At 38.7% G+C, this 19,486-nt stretch overlaps 2 protein-coding genes across 2 annotated transcripts in view; one reads left to right on the forward strand and one right to left on the reverse strand.

The window, feature by feature from the left end:
• LOC139941083 (RRP12-like protein) overlaps positions 1–8,395 on the reverse strand; it is a 62,047-nt gene extending 53,652 nt beyond the window's left edge. Inside the window, exons 1-8 of the mRNA XM_071937505.1 lie at positions 8,124–8,395; positions 6,565–6,761; positions 5,906–5,989; positions 4,839–4,915; positions 3,449–3,671; positions 2,463–2,601; positions 625–752; positions 115–305 (exon numbers count right to left, since the gene is read on the reverse strand). Coding sequence (XP_071793606.1) covers positions 115–305; positions 625–752; positions 2,463–2,601; positions 3,449–3,671; positions 4,839–4,915; positions 5,906–5,989; positions 6,565–6,761; positions 8,124–8,301 — 1,217 coding nt within the window. The 5' untranslated portion in view covers positions 8,302–8,395. The remainder of the gene's footprint in view (positions 1–114; positions 306–624; positions 753–2,462; positions 2,602–3,448; positions 3,672–4,838; positions 4,916–5,905; positions 5,990–6,564; positions 6,762–8,123) is intronic.
• Positions 8,396–8,559: 164 nt separating this feature from the next.
• Positions 8,560–19,380, forward strand: LOC139940912 (uncharacterized). The gene is made up of 7 exons (XM_071937306.1): positions 8,560–8,761; positions 9,692–9,906; positions 10,461–10,633; positions 11,665–11,791; positions 13,191–13,321; positions 14,038–14,157; positions 15,372–19,380. Exons 1-7 carry the CDS (start codon positions 8,700–8,702, stop codon positions 15,567–15,569), a joined length of 1,026 nt encoding a protein of 341 aa, XP_071793407.1. The 5' UTR covers positions 8,560–8,699; the 3' UTR covers positions 15,570–19,380.
• Positions 19,381–19,486: the final 106 nt, after the last annotated feature.

Below are 19,486 nucleotides of genomic sequence, written 5' to 3' on the forward strand. Positions count from 1 at the left end.
AACACAACAAACATGAACAGGTAACTAAGTGTATTTTGTTAACTTTCTATGTACTGATATTCTCAGGAGTATGGAATTAACGTCATAACTGAATACTGCATTTGCGTTGCATACCTTGCAAGGTTAGTGTGAGCAGCTTCCATGACAGCAAGCCACGCCTGCATCGGTTGTACATCATTCTCTCCCGGTTGGTAATCGTATAATGCATTGATGAGTTGAGCATTGAGACTGGCTGGGAGGTAAGACGCCTTGGGTTTGGCTATGAACATCCCATGAAGGGCTTGCATACACACCGACGTCATCAACTGAAGGAGGAAAACAACGTTGATTTGAATAATAAACCAGAAAGGGTTTGGGTACTTTTCGCACGTTTGTGTTTTGCTTGATGAACCAATTGTGTCGCTCACAACTATTCGCGACAACATAGTTTACTTACGAAACACAAACAGACATCACTGACACACTCCTTCAATCCTTTTAGCTCAAACTTTACCATATTGAGCAATCTGAAAACCTGCTGCTATGAATCTTGGGAATTTAACATTAGTCGTGACGAGTGTTGAAATCACAACTATTTGAGGGCCGACTAGTAAATAACACTAGTCGCCCAGGCTTAATACTTACCACGTTACTTAATGTCATCAGTCGAAGGATTGTCTCGCAGGCCAATTTCAAACTGCTTTGCGGCAGACATGACATCACCTCTTTCAGAAGACCCAAGACGTGCATGGTAGTCGCCACTTCACCGGTTCCTAGTCAAGTCAATCAAATAATCAATCATAACAATCAATCAATTAATCCAACATTCAAACTATTGATCAATCAGTCAATGATATTGAATTGACTCTGTTATTGTGTTTCTCCTCCTTGTTTACCATGCCATGCTAATGTATTTGCTTAAGTGTTATCTTTGGGTGTTGTTTAAAATCCACGCTACTGACCTGTTTTTTGTAACAGTTTTCCTTGTCTATTACTGATGTAACTTTTTAGTTTTCTATGTTTTTGTAAATTCTGTATATTTTGTGTATGAATAAAGTGTTTGCTTTGAAAAGTCAAAAGTCAATCAGTCAATCAGTCAATCAGTCAATCAGTCATCAATCAATAAGTCAATCAGTCAATTAATCAATCAGTCAATCAGTCATCACTCAATCAGTCAATCAGTCATCAATCAATTAGCCAATCAGTCATTCAGTCAATCAGTCAATCAATCACTCAGTCAATAAGTCAATCAATCACTCAGTCAATCAGTCAATCAGTCAATCAGTCAATCAGTCAATCAGTCAATCAGTCAATCAGTCAATCAGTCAATCAGTCAATCAGTCAATCAGTCAATCAGTCAATCAGTCAATCAATCACTCAGCCAATCAGTCAATCAGTCAATCAGTCAATAAGTCAATCAGTCAATCAATCACTCAGCCAATCAGTCAATCAGTCAATCAGTCAATCAGTCAATCAGTCAATCAGTCAATCAGTCAATCAGTCAATCAGTCAATCAGCCAATCAGTCAATCAGTCAATCAATCACTCAGCCAATCAGTCAATCAGTCAATCAGTCAATAAGTAAATCAGTCAATCAATCACTCAGCCAATCAGTCAATCAATCACTCAGCCAATCAGTCAATCAGTCACTCAGCCAAAAAGTCAATCAGTCAATCAATCACTCAACCAATCAGTCAATAAATGAAGTACATGTATGTATATTAAGGGAATGTACACGTTTGGTAATCACTCTTAATATAAATGGCAATAAAAACTTCAGGTCAGAAGCATACAGCAGCTTTCTATCGAATAAAGCATTTTGAGAAACATTTCGCTCCCAAGTAATGTGGTTATAATTTGAATCCGAGAAGCTTTACCAAAGTAACAGTGACAAAAACTGAGGGTATATTTTGCCTTTAAGGACACAAGTGTAAAGAAGAGTATTTGATCAGGCCTCCAAAATCATAGAGCTGCTTAAAGGAACATTACAGAATTGGTTTTGCTAGAAAAACAGTTGCTGGCAGTAAAGCACTTTATTTAATCCCACATTTACATAAACTGACAAACCTGTAGAAGTTTGAGATCGATCGGCCATCTGGGTCACGAAAGAATAGTGAAAAATCGATTACAAGTTTTGCATTGCATCGATGCCAAAACAAAAATGAATAAAACGCTCACTGTGAGCGATAAAGTCCAAATGCGAAATTAGATTATTTATTTCTCATCAAATATGAAATTTCAGACAGAAATATTTCAAGGGATGTTTTCTACTGTCATCATCATTAGACCGTGTAAGTTTTATGTAAACCTGTGATCTTCACGATTTTTGTTTCTTACCAATTCTGTAACGTTCCTTTAAGCAGAAAAAACCGTGAAGGATACCAGTCACATATAGCACACATGACATGGTATATTTGCTGGTAACCCTATTCTGGTTGGCATGATGAAAATGAAACTAACCAAGGTTAGTAGTTGGTTACCTACCTCCACATGCTTGTATTTCCTCTATGCAGAACTTAGCTGTTGGGCCAGCAGCAGGGTGGTGGGAGGGAGCATCGTCTACAAGCATGAAACCACTGCCTTTCAGAATGGCACAGACTGCATGGTGAGCTGCCTTACGCACCTATCAACATAATCAAACAATAAAATAATAATAATAATTTGGGAGGCTAATCACCCATACAGTGAGTGAGTTGATCAGTTATTCAGACTACATGTAGGGTCCGATTCCATTGAGCTGTTTAAAGCAGAAATTGTTTGCACTTAGAATTTTGTTCTTTGCACAATTTTCTTCTTGAGCTCCTCAAGGGACAGCAAGGCACTAAGTCTTTTCGTAAGCCACTAATCTTTAAAGGTGGTGGGTAAAGGCACATACTGCCTTAAAAGAACTGAAGAGCACACAACTTAACAGAAAACCGCTCAAAAACGTCAAGTGTAATATGGTATTTTTTTATTTAGTAAGTTTTAAATAGTTTTTTGGGTTTGAACAAAAGGAAAACCTGACTGGAGCAGGACTTAAACCAATGACCTCCGGATTAATGTACATGTGTACCCACGCTCTACATCCATTTGTTTTCCTGTAAGAGGTCAAAGGTCGTCTTAAAATCAACTTTAAAGACACTGGACACTATAAGTAATTGTCAAAGACCAGTCTCCTCACTTGGTGTATCTCATTGATGAGATAATAATGAAAGAAAAAACACCCTTGTCACACGAAGTTGTGTGCGTTTAGATGGTTGATTTCGAGGATCTCGAAATCAAATTCGTGGAAAATTACCTGTTTCGTGGAAAATTACCTGTTTCTCGAAAACTATGTCACTTCAACCTCTCCCCATTACTCGTCACCAAGTAAGGTTTTATGCTAGTAGTTATTTTGAGTAATTACCAATAGTGTCCACTGCCTTTAAGTGTTTGTGTAATTTAGACAAGGGCTACTACATAATACAAGATTGCATTTAGCGCAAACCTACCTTTGGTTTTTGGTGGATGGTATAGCTGAGTAGACCTTGGTATACATGCATGGTGGAAGACTCCCCCCACCTACTGTAATCTTGCTGCCTTAGTGTCGTACTGAGGCATACCAGGCAGGATCTCAGTAATGTAGTCCCGTTCTGGTGCGTTTGCGACGCTAAGATATCTAAGAAAGATTTGCTGATCTGTGAAAACTTCAGACGAAGCACCGAGGTTGGAAGTCTGGAGTGGAAGAGATTAATAATAATAATATTAATAATAATAACAATAACAATAATATTTTAAGTAAAAATAAAGATTTGTAATGTGCACATATCCACCCTGCTGGGTGTTCAAGGCGCAGTAAAACCAAAAACAATACGAAAGAAAACAGTCACAACAAAATTAGTCCTTGAAAACCTGTGACACAAGATAAGTTTTGATGCGTGGTGCAGCTGAAGAAAAAGACCTGTCAGCCTCGGAGTGTCGAGACTTGGGTTCATTTAGGAAACGCATAGTACTGGATCGAAGATTCCTTGATGGAGTGAAAACTTGAAGTAGTTCTGAGATATAGTGGGGAGCCCTGTCGTTATATGGCGATCGTTAGGTGGGCATGCTGAACACAATATACACTTTTAATTTTAGTTTTACCCTCATAGGCCTATCGATGTGTGTTAGCACTGTAAACTCAGTACTTTCCAGAGTTCTGTGAACAAAATCACAGGCTTATACATTTAAAATATTATTGTTATTGTTATTATTATTATTAATATTATTATTAATCTCTTCCACTCCAGACTTCCAACCTCCGTGCTTTGTCTGAAGTTTTCACATCAGGAACCTGGAGCTCTATGGCAACATCCCCCACTGAGTGAGAAGATCAAGGAGCGCCGGTTGCGCCTTGCTGGTCACTGTCTACGGCACCCAGAGCTACCAGCCAATAAAGTCATAGTGTGGGAGCCCACTCATGACAGGCGTGGCCCCAGAAGACCCACCAACACCATGCTCAAGACCCTGATCGAGGATGCAGGAATAGTCAACAAGGAGGAGCTAATCAGCTGTTTGCAGGATAGAGTTGTGTGGCGTGTCAGACATAGAGCCTGACTCAAACATGTGGCAATGCGACAACTTGGGTCGACTGAGTGAGTGAGTGAGTGAGTGAGTGAGTTATTACTCAGGTGGGATTCAAACCCCGACCCTTGCAATTCTAGAGCAGTGTCTTACCAACGAGACCACCAAAATTTGAATCCTATATTTTAGGAGCTGGTATCACAACGATTATACATTTTAAAAACAAAATTACTAATTAAACTGTGTGTTTTTTCCTGATGCAAAATTAACACCTATTAGATCCAGAGTGTTCGACACATTAATTTTACAGATAATAATAATGTAAGAGGCAATACTGACCTTTTAATGACGAGGCTGATAAGAAAGAGAATTGCCGACAGCGATTCTTCACTATCTACATTGTCCACAGCAGTCATCTGTTCAGTAAAACATTAAAAAAAACAAAAAAAACATTTAGACATGAATAATTCATATAGATGGCTGATGAAAGCCATTAAGTTTTGCATTGCTTTTCTACTGTCATATTTTCACTATTTAATAATAATAATTTGGGGGGCTAATCGACCTTACTCGCAGCTAGAGCTGAATTGTGAAGGACGCGGCTACAATGTGTTCGAGAAGCAGGCATGCAAGGGCGCATTCAGCTGCCAGCCACATCAACCCATTATGACCACGGAGCACAGCCAAGATCGAAAGTGTTTGATTTTTTCCTGAGGGAGGAAAACCGGATAGTCTGGAAAACCCTTGTGGCACAGCATAGAACCAACGCACAACTTAACTCACATATGGCCCAGACCGGGAATCGAACCGGGGTCACCTTGGTGAGAGGCGAGCGCTTTACGCACCAGCCAACCGAGCCACCAAAGGTGAGGGAAACAATAGAGGGATGGTCCCCAAATTGACAGAGTTCATCATAAGTCAACGTCATACTGTTGGGCACCTGTTCGATTACATCTCCTGACGATGACTTGAGCAAGATAGTCAAAATGTTGAGACCAATTAAGAACTCACTCCGTGGTAGTGAAGTTAACAACGAGAAGTCCCCCCGATCCACTAAGCGAAAGGAGTAGTCCTGGCTGACTTCCTATCTTCCACTCAGGTAGTAATTAATAAGCAGGACAGTTCTTTCGGGACTGAGAAGTCTCCCAAACTCCCCCCCCCCCCAAAACTACTCAACGGGAGTAGGGAAGTGTCCTTAATTCCGTAAATGATAAGAGGTAGTAGAATAAATTGCAAGTTCTCAAAAGAACACAATCTACGCAGGAAGTAATATATACATGGTGTTACTGCAAACCAAATACATTGATACCTCACCATGCAATGCTTCAAATCCCAAATACTTTATACGCCCCCCCCCCCCCCCACCAAAAGAAGACTGTGGCGAACACTGTATCTTTATGACTCACCAAAGCTCCGAAGTATTCTGTTTCTGTTTCTTTGCCTCCTTGCTCTCTGATGACCTCAGTGACTGCAGCCAAGACGGCACAAACCTTGAGTACATAAACAACAAAAAATTACAATTGTTATGCCCAAATCACGTATGTTGGCATCTCTGGTCTGGTAGTGACTCGACTGGAAAAGTTTCAGGGCAAGGTCAAACTACTTGCCGCCAACTCACTTCAAATTGACCACTACACAGATGGCAGGTATGCGTTAGTCTTGACCTAAGACGTCAACGATCAATTTACACGAAGCGAAGTTACACAATACACTGTAACGTCTGTAACGTATATTCCATATTCAGGAAAGCGCCCTCTGTTGTCCATGTTGAACAAGCTCTGTGAAAAAGCCAGATGGCCCCGACAGCTTTGCTGCTTTGCGATAAATTTTTCACAAGAAAAAAACCTCAATTATATGTAGTAAAATTAATGGAAATGTAACCTAAAACTAATGAAAATGATCTTTTAGCTCATACTTTACAGTTCTATTCCTCTTTTGTGAAAATTTTAAATGTATAGTGGAGAAGTTGACGGCGAGTTGACGGCACCAAGTGAGTTGACGGCACCAAGTGAGTTGACGGCACCAAGTGAGTTGACGGCAAGCTTGCGTAAACCTCTACACGTACCTCTTTGTGTGACGCTGCGTTGGATTCCCAGTAACGTTTGACTTTGTAGAAAGCTGGATTGGAGCAATCACTGACACCACTCAAGAAGGTCTTCATGGTGTCACCACCGGTTGATTCCATATCGTCTCCGCCGAGGCTGAAATCTGTAGATTCGTCATTGTGATGGGCCAAAGCTTTCGCTGTCAATTGCATTCCACCTAAAATATGAGCAAGAAAGATAAATCCACTTATGTTAAAAAAAAAAAAAAAAAAAAAAAAAAAACATCCTGCTTTTTAATTTGAAAAAATAACAACGGGCCTTTTTTTCTTTTTTTTCAACATCCTTTAAAAATAATTTCTTTACTAATCAGGGTGATAGGATCCGTGGTTATTTACTTGTTTTACTTATTACAACACATTTTTGGGGGGGAACGTTTTCACTCATTTTGACTAAAAGAGAACATCTCATTTTTTAGTTGACTGTGGGGGGGGGGAGTAAATTTTTCCTATGATTTTTCCTAATTTAATTATAAATAAAAAACAAATCATAAATGAAAAAGTGGTGGTGATGTTGGGCGCGATTGGTCAATCTGCGCGATTGGTCGATCGCGCAGCGCTATTGAAAGATCAATTAAGATCAATTGGTCACGCAGCAATCGGTCTATCGCGCAACAATCGGTCGATCGCGCAACAATCGGTCGATCGCGCAATGAACATCTTTGCGTGATTGACCGATCGTGCAGGTAAACCATTCCTAGGGGTGATTTCTCAAAGCAATAAAATTAATTGCAAGACAAACTTTCAGTATCACCAAAGTGATTTAAATTGTGACGTCACACTTTAGTTAGCAACTACGATTGATTTACAGTTACGTTCATTCTTAGATCTTTGTGAATTCGGCCCCTAAACATCGGCCGATGGCGCCAAACAATTCCTGCACAATCGGCCGATCGTGCAAAACCATTCCTGCACAATCGGCAGATCACGCAAAACCATTCCTGCACAATCGGCTGATCGCGCGAAACCATTCCTGCACAATCGGTCGATCGCGCCAAGCCATTCCCGCACGATCGGTTGATCGTGCAAGTTCGTTGCCGAATGTTGCGTGATCGACTGATTGTTGCGTGATCGACCGATTGTTGCGCGATCTACCGATTGTTGCGCGATCGACCGATTGCTGAGCAATCAATAGATATTTCAATAGCGCAGCGCGATCGGTCGATAGCGCAGCGCGATCAGTTGATCGCGCAGATTGACCGATAGCGCCCAACAGTGATACCCAGAAACTTTTTCTTTGGAATAAAAATAAAATAAAACATGTAGGCCTACAATTTACAATTGGATACCATCAATTTATTAAGAATAATTATGTGAATATTTATAACTTTGGAAAAGTTTCCGTATGGCACCACCACTTTTTCATTCGAAATAAAATAATATAGTATCTAATTTACCTGATTGATATATCCCTTTTTGTAAAAATGAGTGAAAAAGTGGTGGCGCCATACGGAAAGTTATCCATAACTTTTATCTAAATTCTTGAAGTTAACGTCCCATTACAAACGTCTAGCATGACTCACCGTCTCCTCTTCCGAAAGCACCGGGTGATCGACGCGCAGGTCCCGGTAGGAATCGGTTGTTGGCGGCCGCTTGGCGATGATTCATCTTCGCCGGGTTGCTCACACAGCTCTGGCCCTTCTTCCATCTCTTGACTTTCTTTGCGGAACCACTCTTCATACGACCTGGACCCTTAACCATGTTTGTTTCACAGGATTAGTATTTAGATGAGAAAAAAAACAATTAAAAAGTTGTTTAAAGTCCACCTAGCTCACCGAAGAAGCACGAACACACGGAAAACACATGTGGCGCATTGCTCAATAGTCAACCTACGCGTAATGAATGAAGTCAGGATTAAAAGTAATAGTTTGTACTGAGCGGAATCCAATAACAGACTGGTACTTTTTGATCATTTATTACTGTTGTAGCGCCCTCAAGTGGTAAGGATTTACCAATTTACATATTGTGTTTTTGTGTTTTTGTGCACAAAATAGCCAATGTCATGTCATTGTCAACTACAGTCTACTGAGATGAAATTCCTGCTAAGCATACACTGATCGCAAAGTAACAAGCAAGATACAGTTAACCACATTAGCATCATGATACCTCATATATTTTACCACCTTGGAATTTGGACGGCTTTCTTCTGCATGTGTTGTTTGTAAGTCATATAATGTTGCACTTTGTATTATAATTTATGTTTCCTCTTTCTTTTTTCTTGCTTCCTTGCTTGACCTTGAATTTAAAAATAACACTCACAGAAAAAGGAAACACAGAAGTAATTGAACTGCATTCTGAACTGCAACTGGCCTGTTTGGGAACATTATGACCTATATTTGTTTTTGTGGTAAATGTATATTATTGTATATTGCCTAAAATAACTATTTATTCATGAAGTAATGATTTATCTTCAAATAAATAGGCTAATGAATTATATAATTAAAAAAATTATATTAATTTATAATGAAAAAAGTAATAAAAATGTGGGACTTGCAAAATTGCAACTACAACTTTACACATTTTACAGAGTTGTTGTTCGTTTGAATTCCACCAACTCGTGATTTCACAATAATAGTCTAGTAGTAGTAAGTCCCTAAGATTAAGAAGTAATGTAGTAAGAAGTAATGATATATTACGGATAACTTTCCGTATGGCGCCACCACTTTTTCACTCATTTTTACAAAAAGGGATATATCAATCAGGTAAATTAGATACTATATTATTTTATTTCGAATGAAAAAGTGGTGGCGCCATACGGAAACTTTTCCTATATTACAAGAACAAGTAGCTAGCACAACTAATTTTGTGCAATCCATTTGTTGTAAATTTAATGAGAGATAGGATGTTGTTACTTCTATAAACTATAGTGGCTCATGGGGGAGCTTTATTTATAGTTTCTAGAGAAGTAGGATGTTGTGGGAGCTTAGCCAAGTTTCCAAGTTTTGAAGATCCTGTAAACAAGCAAACAAACAAATAAAAGCCTTTAAAAAACATGTAGGGTTCCGTAACACTAACATTAGCAGGTCATTAACAATTTATAAAATCTGAGATGCTACTTTTTCCACCATAACTTTTCTCACTGATGATACAGATTTGGTTTTAGTTCATGTACACCAGACATCGCTGATGCTCCTCAAATCCCGATTGGACAATCATCGTGTTATCAAGGAACCATTGAAAGCAACCTAAAGGGACAAATACCTCTAGATGCTGAAGGGAAACTGACGACTCATCCATGTGATCCAATACCCACGACTGTTGCTCCAACAACTGTTGCTCCAACGACTGTTGCTCCAACAACACAAGGTTAATATATGTTAAATTTGCATCGGGATAAAGAATAATCATTTTGGGGTTTTACCCATATACACCGATGTGTGTTAGCACTGTATACTCGGTACTTACCCGAGTTCTGTGAAAAAAAATCACAGGCATGTTACTCGGGTGGATTCGAACCCACGACCCTTGCAATTCTAGAGCAGTGTCTTACCAACTTTGTGAAAGTTCAAATTCACAAGATTCCAAAGAGTGACCATTGCTCTTCACGCAATATTACCCATGGTCACTGGGCCATTTATTTCATTTGTGAAACCATCTCAGCTCCCTGGGAAGTATACAGCCTGGGGTACCAAAGTGCACTAAGCTTTTTCCATCTCTGCCCCCACAGGTACTTATTTGATCCCTAGGTGATGAGGAGCAGTTATAGTTAAAGTGTCTTGCCCGAGGACACAAGTTTCATGACCGGGATTCGAACCCACACCCTGATGATTTAGCCACCAGAACATGAGTTGGATACTTTAATTTGGAAATTTGTTTGGATTTTTGTTTTCAAGTATTAAATATTTGTTTTTCCCCTGCAGCTGGAAGTGGAAAACAAAATCCTGATAGTGTGGTTACAACTGTTGGTCCAGCGACGGCTAGAAATGTATCATGTACAGCCCTCCTGTATTTTAACAATGAAGGAAAAGTGACGACCGATGTCACATGGACGGTAAACTTCACGTGTGGGACAAGTGAGGATTGCCCACAAACAGTAAGTAGTAGTTAAAGGCAGTGGACACTATTGGTAATTACTCAAAATAATTATTAGCATAAAACATTACTTGGTAAAGAGTAATGGGGAGCTGATGATAGTATAATACACTGTGAGGAACGGTTCCCTCTGAAGTGACATAGTTTTTGAGAAAGAAGTAATTTTCCACGAATTTTATTTCGCGACCTCAGATTTAGAATTTGAGGTCTCGAAATCAAGCATCTGAAAGCACACAACTTCGTGTGACCATGGTGCGACAAGGTTGTTTTTTTCTGGCATTAATATCTCGCAACTGTAACGATCGATTGAGCTCAAATTTTCACAGGTTTTTTTTTTATGCATATGTTGAGATACACCAAGTGAGAAGACTAGTCTTTGACAATTACCAATAGTGTCCACTGCCTTTAAAGGCTGGTCCACACCAAACTAGTTGTCAAAACTGCCAAACTTGTGCTAAAAGTAATAAAACAGGTTTGGTCTGGTTAGAACGTATAGATTTGGCCGGAAAATGCCTATAGTGTGACCCTAGTCAATCGAATTCTGGTAATGAGTTGGGTCTATCTGTGAAGGAGATGAGCGTGCTCCAAACGGACCTGGTCTGTGTGCATCCAATGTCGCCTGATCGCACCACATCTAGCACATTCGTAATAATAACAACCAGTTTTTAAATCGCGCTTTTCACACCCAAAGGGCGTCTCAAAGGGCTTCCAACTGGGTCATTCAATTCATTCCTTAAACCATAAACCATCTCAGCTCCCTGGGGAGTGTACAGCCTGTGCTATAAATATGCGCTACTAAGCTAAATCAATCACAAGAACCATCCTTGCCCTCAAAGGGACACATTTTTCCCAGGAGAAGCAATTTTAGTTAAGTGTCTTGCTCACGGACACAAGTGTCGTGACCGGGTCTCGAACCCACACTCTACTGAACAGAAACACAAGAGCTTGAGTGCGGTGCTCTTATCAGCTCAGCCAGGACACTCCATTTAAAATTCTAATTTAATGTGTACTTATTTTCTTTTTTTTGTACAGATCGGCAAACAGTTTTGTTGTTCAGGACCAGATTGTAATAGTCTCCAGTTCTTCCAGAAAACTAGTCGAATGTCGATGGCCACCGTCGATAGCTGTCTGACTGGCAGTCAAACAAGCGCAGATACAGGTACAGAGGTTCAAAATCAACACTGGCCCAAGGCCAGTGATTTTAGCATAGGCCAGTAAACTTACTACCTTACAAGTCTGGCCGTCTTATGTTTTTGAATAATAACACCTCACTGCATCTTAAGTTTAAACTGATAATATACTGTTTCCTTCAATTCCATTGAGTTTTGAAGTATTACGATACCCCATACAAACAAATGAGATAAATCTTAGTTCAAAAACAGCTCAAACGTGTGTCTAGAGTTCTTCTCATTTTGATTCAGGTCTTGTAACGAATTCTCTGGTCCAGAAAAGGTTTTGAGACACCCTTACATTTCCTCATTTCTTCAAAGTGAAATGTTTTCAGAAGGCATAATTATTAAGGAGGAACTGCTTAAGCTTACTTTTAAACATACTCAAATTATATTTTTATCGTTGGCAGGGGTCTGGTTTTACACATCTTTTGATGACAGTTTTATACTTTTGTTTTAACCTTGACAGCCCCTGTACAACTTGTAACTATTGTGTATGTCTAAAGATTTAAAATAAAATAAATAAATAAATACAATAAATAAAGAAGTTGCATTAGTGAGAGGAGTGTTCAAAGAGTTCCAGAGTTTAGGACTTTGGTATTTAATACTATTGTGAGAAAGAAAGGTCCTAGTAAAAGGTAGGTGATAGTGGGAAGCTTGACGGGTACAATGAGTATGGACAAGCTGCTGCAGGCTGTTGACCACAAGTTTTTATTGCTAGGGATCTTGAAGAGATTACCAAATAGACCTTCCATTTTATTGACCCCCAAATGATATCTTGGATCCTGCCCCCCCCCCCAAAGAAAACAAAACAAAACACAACACTGGTGCCCCTAGATTTTTGGCTTGAGCTGAACTGCTATCAGTGACTTAAAGCCATTGGACCCTTTCGGTAAACAGTATTGTACAAGGCCCACACTTCGTGTATCACAACTTCTATATCAAATAACAAACCTGCGAAAATTTGGGCTTAATCGGTCATCAGAGTCGGGAGAAAATAACGGGAAAACCCACCCTTGTATCCGCGCGTTTCGCTGTGTCATGACATGTGTTTAAAATAAATCCGTAATTCTCGTTAACGAGGATTGATATTGTTTTACTGTTTTCTCAAAAAGTAAAGCATTTCATGGAATAATATTTCAAGAGAAGTATTTCACCACTACCTTCTGTAAACCCTGTAAGTTATTTGTAAATCTGTGAACTTTTTTTTTTTTTTCTGTACCGAAAGGGTCCAATGGCTTTAAGAAAGTTTTGCTTTTGGCTGTCACTCTTGCCTTGTCCTTGTGTAGGGAACTGTAGAAACTGCTTCAGTATTTAGGTATGAAAAAAAAAAACTAACGTACGGTTTTGTGAGGTACTGATTAAAAAACAATCGTGTGTATTTTACAGGATCTTTGGTTGTCTCAAGAAAGTGCCAAGGGGCGAGCCATCACTGCTATAACTTAACCAAAGATCACAAGACTTCATTTGGCTGTGCGTTAGATACGACATGTCAAAGCAGCTCCCCATCCTGCTCAGAGGTGAAGTGAACTTGTTGTGTTAAAAAGTGAAAAATCCAGAGTTCCATTTCTTTATAAAAAGGAAACAAACATATTTTTTGTCAATCTCAATCCTATGTAGACTATATCATCAAAACCAATGTGAGTAGGATTTGCATTGTGGAAGTTTAATTACTTGAAAGTGTAGTAGCGACAGTGTTGTAGAACCTTAGTGGGCAGTGATCGGCGAGCCTGCCAGGACTCACAAATTTTGCCCAGCACTCTGAGCAATGATAGGTTGTGCCACCCAGCACAGATTCAACAATTTTGTCCGCTGGGCATTGATCTGAGCATAGCTGAGACACAGCTAATGATAAGGAGTATCAAATGTCAGAGAGAAAGAACACGGTCAAAAGGCCATTCAACTTATTGCACGGCCCTATAACACGAAAAGTTTGGAAACCTGGCACCATTTCAGCAATAATGGCCCCCATAACTAAACATGAATAATTTTGTTGATCAGCTCTCCTGGACATTGACAAGATTTAGACTTATTGCCCACCACTATAATTGGTCTAGCCGCAATCCCGAGTCGTAAAAATCTCTTTCGAGTGCTAAAAAGAACCAATGGTTGACAACTCAATGTTTCGATCAGTATGCTCTGATCGTCTTCAGAAGAAAGCAATATAACGATCGCGCGATAGCGAACAATTATTACATGCTTATTACCAGCAGGTATTTCTGTTCACTTTCTATAGGTCGGTAATGTTACTGTGTGTTGCTGTGATAGTAACGATTGCAACGGCTCACCACGTAATGCCTTAGTTCATCCAACATCGATAGTGCCTTTACAAACAACGTCTCGTCTTGTTACTGTGGTAAGTAGAATATTTTTGGTAAAATAATTGTAGGTTCTAATATAGCGCTTGACCACATCACTCCCATCAACTAAAAACTTTTTTTCTAAATTAATACTAAGATGCCGAAGTAATGTTTGTTTGTGGAAATAATTAATAACGGCTTTATTTTCTGTCTTACACCTGTTTTGTCCTGTATTTTAATGTCTCTCTGTTTTTTTGTCTCTCCGTTCATTAGCTGGGGAACAAAAGCTTTGCTTCTCCCTCGAGCTAGATTTTATTATTTCTTATATATTTACTATAATTTTGACCATATTACTCTGTATTATTTGCAACATTGAGTAACGTATTTATCTATCTTAATCTACCTATCTATAAACTAATAATAGTAATAGTAATAATAATGAGACTTGTAATGCGCACGTATCCACCATGCTGGGTTCCCATAAAACAACGCAACCACTTTAAAATAGGCATTCTAACTTTAAAGGCACTCCAAGGTTCAGCCCAACTCTACATGAAACCTGTTGACTCTCCGAACTATAAGAGCAAGTCTAAGATACACCAGCAACATGCTCCTTGTTCCCCGGTTTCGTTTAGCCAGCTACGGGGACAGGGGTTTATCAGCACATCACCAAGGCTCTGGAATTCACTTCCTGAAATCTCAGGGAAATACACATCTCCCTTTTTCAGCATCAACTGAAGACACACCTGTTTACACTTTCTCTCCCTACCATTTGAGAATTCACTCTTGTTCCATCTTGACTGGCACCTTTGAATGATTTCAACAATTAAAGTCCACCTTTACAAATGCTGTGTTATACACAACACCCGGGACTACAGATTATAGATCTTTATCATGCTGCCTCCTTCTTGGTCATGTTCCTCGTATCGAAATATAATAAATGCTAACAATCATTTTTAAAATAGGAACCAGACTATTTTGTTTTTCCAGCCACAGTTTGTTAAGGCTGTGTCCGAAACAGCGACTTCGGCTACAGCTACGGCTAGATCGCGCGCGTCTGCCTATTCTTCAACACTGGTAGACGCGCTGATCTAGACGTAGCTGTAGCCGAAGTCGTCGTTTCGGACACGGCCTAACACTGATATCAATGGGAGAATTTCAAGATGGCTGCACAGTGATAAAGGTCTATTATTATTTCAGAGGGCCAGTATTTCCCTCCCCTTTTGGTTCAATCTCAGCTCCCAAATTTGTTTAATTTTTTATCTTGTAGAACAAGACCTATTCCAATTGGATGCTGATAACTTTCATCGCGGCTGGCTTCCTGATTGGTGGTTTAATGGGAGTCTTTGTAATGGTTTTGTGTCGGAGGTGGAAGAGAAAACGAGCCAATGGACCGCTTCAGATCTCCTACAGTCGAGTCAGCGCTGATCTCACTAACGAAGACGATGATAATGTCTTTAGCTATTAATTTCTTTGGGGACCGATACAGAAAATCAACATTAGCGAGGTTTAGCTGCACGTAATACGCGAGCAAATACGTGGACGTCAACAAATTGTGTTGTTTCTGGGTGACGTTACCGCTTTGGGCTTATTGCATGCTCGCGTATGACGTCTGCGCGCACGCACGTACCTGCTGGACAAATGGTAACCTCACGTATGCTTCAAACGTGAGATTTTGTAGACTCAGTTTTCTGACGCTCACACAGAACGTGCAGCTAAACCTCCCTATTATAATAATGTGAGCGATCATGCTAAATGAATCTTTGTTGAAAATATCAGTACGGAGAAGTAAGCCAAAACAGACCAACAGGGGTCGAATTTAAAAAAAGTATGTTGTTTTATATTGGCAACTTCTTCCTGATAAATAACACAAAAAAGGGGTTAAAATTAGCGCTGAAATAAAATATGCTGATGTAGTTTCAATAAACAACTTTACTTTAAAGGCACTGGACACTATTGGTAATTACTCAAAATAGTTGTTACCATAACAACAAACAACTTACTTGGTAACTAGCAATGGAGAGCTGTCAACAGTTGATAGTATCAAACATTGTGAGAAACGGCTTCCTCTGAAGTAACATAGTGTTTGATAAAGCAGTTATTTTTCACTTGGATAAAAGACTTCAGGCCTGAAGCCTTTTATTATGCATCTGAAAGCACACAAATTTGTGCAACAAGGGTGTTTTTTCTTTCTTTATTGTTTTGCAACTTCGATGACCAATTGAGCCACAACATTTTCACGGATTTGTTACTTTATGCACGTGTTGGAAAACTGGTCTTTAACAATAACCAAAGGTATCCAGTGACTCAGTTCAAATGTTCATCATTAAAATGCTAGTCCAACCACTTTCAACTCTATTTAACCAGATTTTACTGGGAAGGGTAAAATAAAAATAAATAAATAAAATTTAAATGTAACTTGGCGATAGTTATGGTTATGGGTAGGACGCAAGCAGGCAGTAAATAAGAAATTTTGCTTTTTTAATTTGATAAAAAAACGAAAAGACCTAAAAAAAGATTGGAGAGCAGGGTAAGGTTCAGAGCAGGAAAACTAAGGGGGTCCAAGGTCCCTGGACCCAACCCCTTCATTTTCATGACATTTCTTCACTAAACTTTTAATTTAGTCTGTTATTTGTTTATTAAAACCCTTTAAAATACATTTTCCATTGCGGTCAAAGGCTAAATTAGGGAAAACGATTAAGTTATAGTAGTAAACTTGCCTTGGAAGAAAACTGTAGATACATTTTTAGTTTTTAGCTATTTAAGTTTCTATTTTTCTATGACTCGTTTTGCGAACTGAGCATGTCACTAGGCCAAACTATTTTTCTTCTTTGAGAAATTTCTTCTCTGGTTTGTTTTATACTGAACTAAATGTTATGGTTTTGTACATATTACTTGTTAGTATACTTCAGAAGCCACTGCTGAAAAAGAAATTGAAGTACTGAAAATTATGTTTTTATTTGTGTTTTACACAACGCTGTAGCTGAATTACGAATAGTACTAATTTGCATACCAACGACTTTATCAACTTAACATTTTTTGTGTTGTTTACATTGTAATTTTTTTGTATAAATTGTTTTATTTTATTTTTTATTATTTATAAAGTATGTTTAACCTTTGTGTTTAGTAATGGTTTTGTTACAAAATGCTGTCAGTATTTTCTCGGACCAAGATAAGTTTCTTGAGTTTTTACCGACTGCAAACTGTTTGTTACTTTATAGATCAGCATTTTGCCCAATAGCCTTAGAGCCTTTTTTTGCCAACTATTACTTTAGGAACCACCCTTCATCAATAAACTCCATTTAACAGGAGCTCCAAAATATGCAAAAGCAATTTCATGAAATACATACTAATTGCACTAACGACCTTATAGTTTTGAGCCAATGATATGGGCTGTTCTGATTGAAGGATTTTCAGGAATGAGAATTGTTTTTGATTGAAAATAAAATGTGAAACTTGGACTCTTGAGTTCAGGAAGTTCAATGAAAAGATTGTCTTTGGGTAAGCCCCTGCAGTTATAGACTTCAAGGAGCTTTTGGGAACAGTTTCATCAGAACTAGAAAAATAGATCAGAGACATTTATTTCTTCATATCTGGAGAAAATTATTTGATGTTAAAGTAAATTTATGAAGAAAACAAAATTGTAAAAACAAATTTTAATAGTTTTTCTGAAGTTGATTTGCTTCTAATTCTTAAAAGAAAACAAAGCCCTTTTTCGAGTAAAAAGTAAATCGGACCGAGTGAAACCCAAAATGTATGACTATTTGCAATTTTGCATGTTGCTTTCAAGCTGGACTCGGTCTCTGGTGATTCTAATCAGCAGAGTGTGGGTTCGAGTCCCGATCGTGACACTTGGGTCCTTCAGCAAGACACTTAACCATGATTGTTTTGTCTTTCTGATGGGACAAAAAGACGTACACATAGGTCCCCGATGTTGAACCTAGTACACTTAATGTTAAGAGAAGGGGTTCGTCCCGGTGTTTTTTGGTATGGTTGGCTGCAGATTGCACAAACAGCACCTTGTAAACCATGGTGCTATGTAAATAAATGGGTTTTATATTTTAAACAAAGCTACACATACCTAGTACAGATAATTAATTGTGCTTTCAGAGACTCTAGTGAGATAGAGTGCTATATAACAACTGCTTAGTTTTGTTATTAAATGGAAATTTTTGAACCCGGTTCATACTTTGTGCGAATGTGAAGAGCTGTTTCACAGCGAATGTTTTGCAGGAGTTGAACTCAGTTCAACTTGCAAATTAGTTGTTGGAAATTGGTGATGTCGAAATTCGTATCACTTTTGCAGGAAGTATGAACTGAGTTTGTTTATGCTATGAAAAACTGTGTTAAATATCGTACTTCACAAAGTATGAAGCCCTGACAAGAAGTGACGTTGAACTACGACCTAACAACAGCGAATTCCACTGAAATGATAACTTCACAAGGGTACTGCTGCAGTGAAGTGTTCTCCTAAGTTTTTTACATTCAAAAGTGTCTTGAATTTATTTATGTTTGACTTTGTGAGAGAGGGGAAAAGGTTAGCTTAATGTCTATGATTCGATTTGAGGTTTAACAGAGACAAATTTACTGGAGCAGGATTTGAACCAACAACCATGGGATTAACGCACTGGCACTCTACCAACTGAGCTAGCTAGCTCTTTGTTGGCAGTCTCCCTATTTTGTCAATATCTTTGTTCGGGAGTGCCAGTCAGAAGTTGTACAACTCTTAACTGTCCTGTAGCCAGGGATCACATCCAAGTTTACGATACAACCTGGGCAGCAGCAGCCTGGCTATACAGCAGTTGACGGTTGTATTGCGTCTGACTGAATAAGTTGGTAGAGCGCCGGCACATTAATCCGGAGGTCGATGGGTCTTGTCCTACTCTAGTCAATTTTTTTTTGTTCAACCCCAAAATCATCTTGTGGATTATTATTTGATATTTTAATTAGTTAGTAATTGTTGATCAGTACTTGTTGGGAGTATTCACAATGGTTAGTATACTAAACAAGTTGTTTTGTAAAAAATGCTGTGACTAGTTGACTTTTCTTGACCGTTGGTTGAAAATTTATATTGTGAATTTATTTTAACCGATAAAATTGCATAGGTTTTAAAAGGCATAGATTTTAAAACATTTTCATTTTGTAGACAAAAATTACTAGTGTTTTTTTTTTCAATTTAATTTTTTTTTGTAATCGAATTGTTCACTGTACGAGATTTGTATTTGTACAAGATGGCCTTATCTTTGAAAAGAAAACAAGTTAAGTTCTGCAAGAAGGTATTAATTTGAGATGTGTTATTTCATGTGTCCTGTGTGTTTGTGTTCACAATTATCGGGGGTATATAATTTTTCTGTAACGGCCGAGTCACACTGCTGCGCTAACGAA

The sequence above is a fragment of the Asterias amurensis genome, chromosome 8 (genome assembly GCF_032118995.1).
Source record: "Asterias amurensis chromosome 8, ASM3211899v1".
Lineage (NCBI taxonomy): Eukaryota > Metazoa > Echinodermata > Asteroidea > Forcipulatida > Asteriidae > Asterias > Asterias amurensis.

Excerpts from the sequence above, each read along its gene's own strand:
- LOC139940912 (XM_071937306.1), top strand. The coding sequence starts at position 8,700 with ATGATACCTCATATATTTTACCACCTTGGAATTTGGACGGCTTTCTTC. Across the intron at positions 8,762-9,691 it reads TTCTTCTGCATGTGTTGTTT|ATTTGGTTTTAGTTCATGTA; the intron begins GTAAGTCATATA and ends CTGATGATACAG. Across the intron at positions 11,792-13,190 it reads TCAAACAAGCGCAGATACAG|GATCTTTGGTTGTCTCAAGA; the intron begins GTACAGAGGTTC and ends TGTATTTTACAG.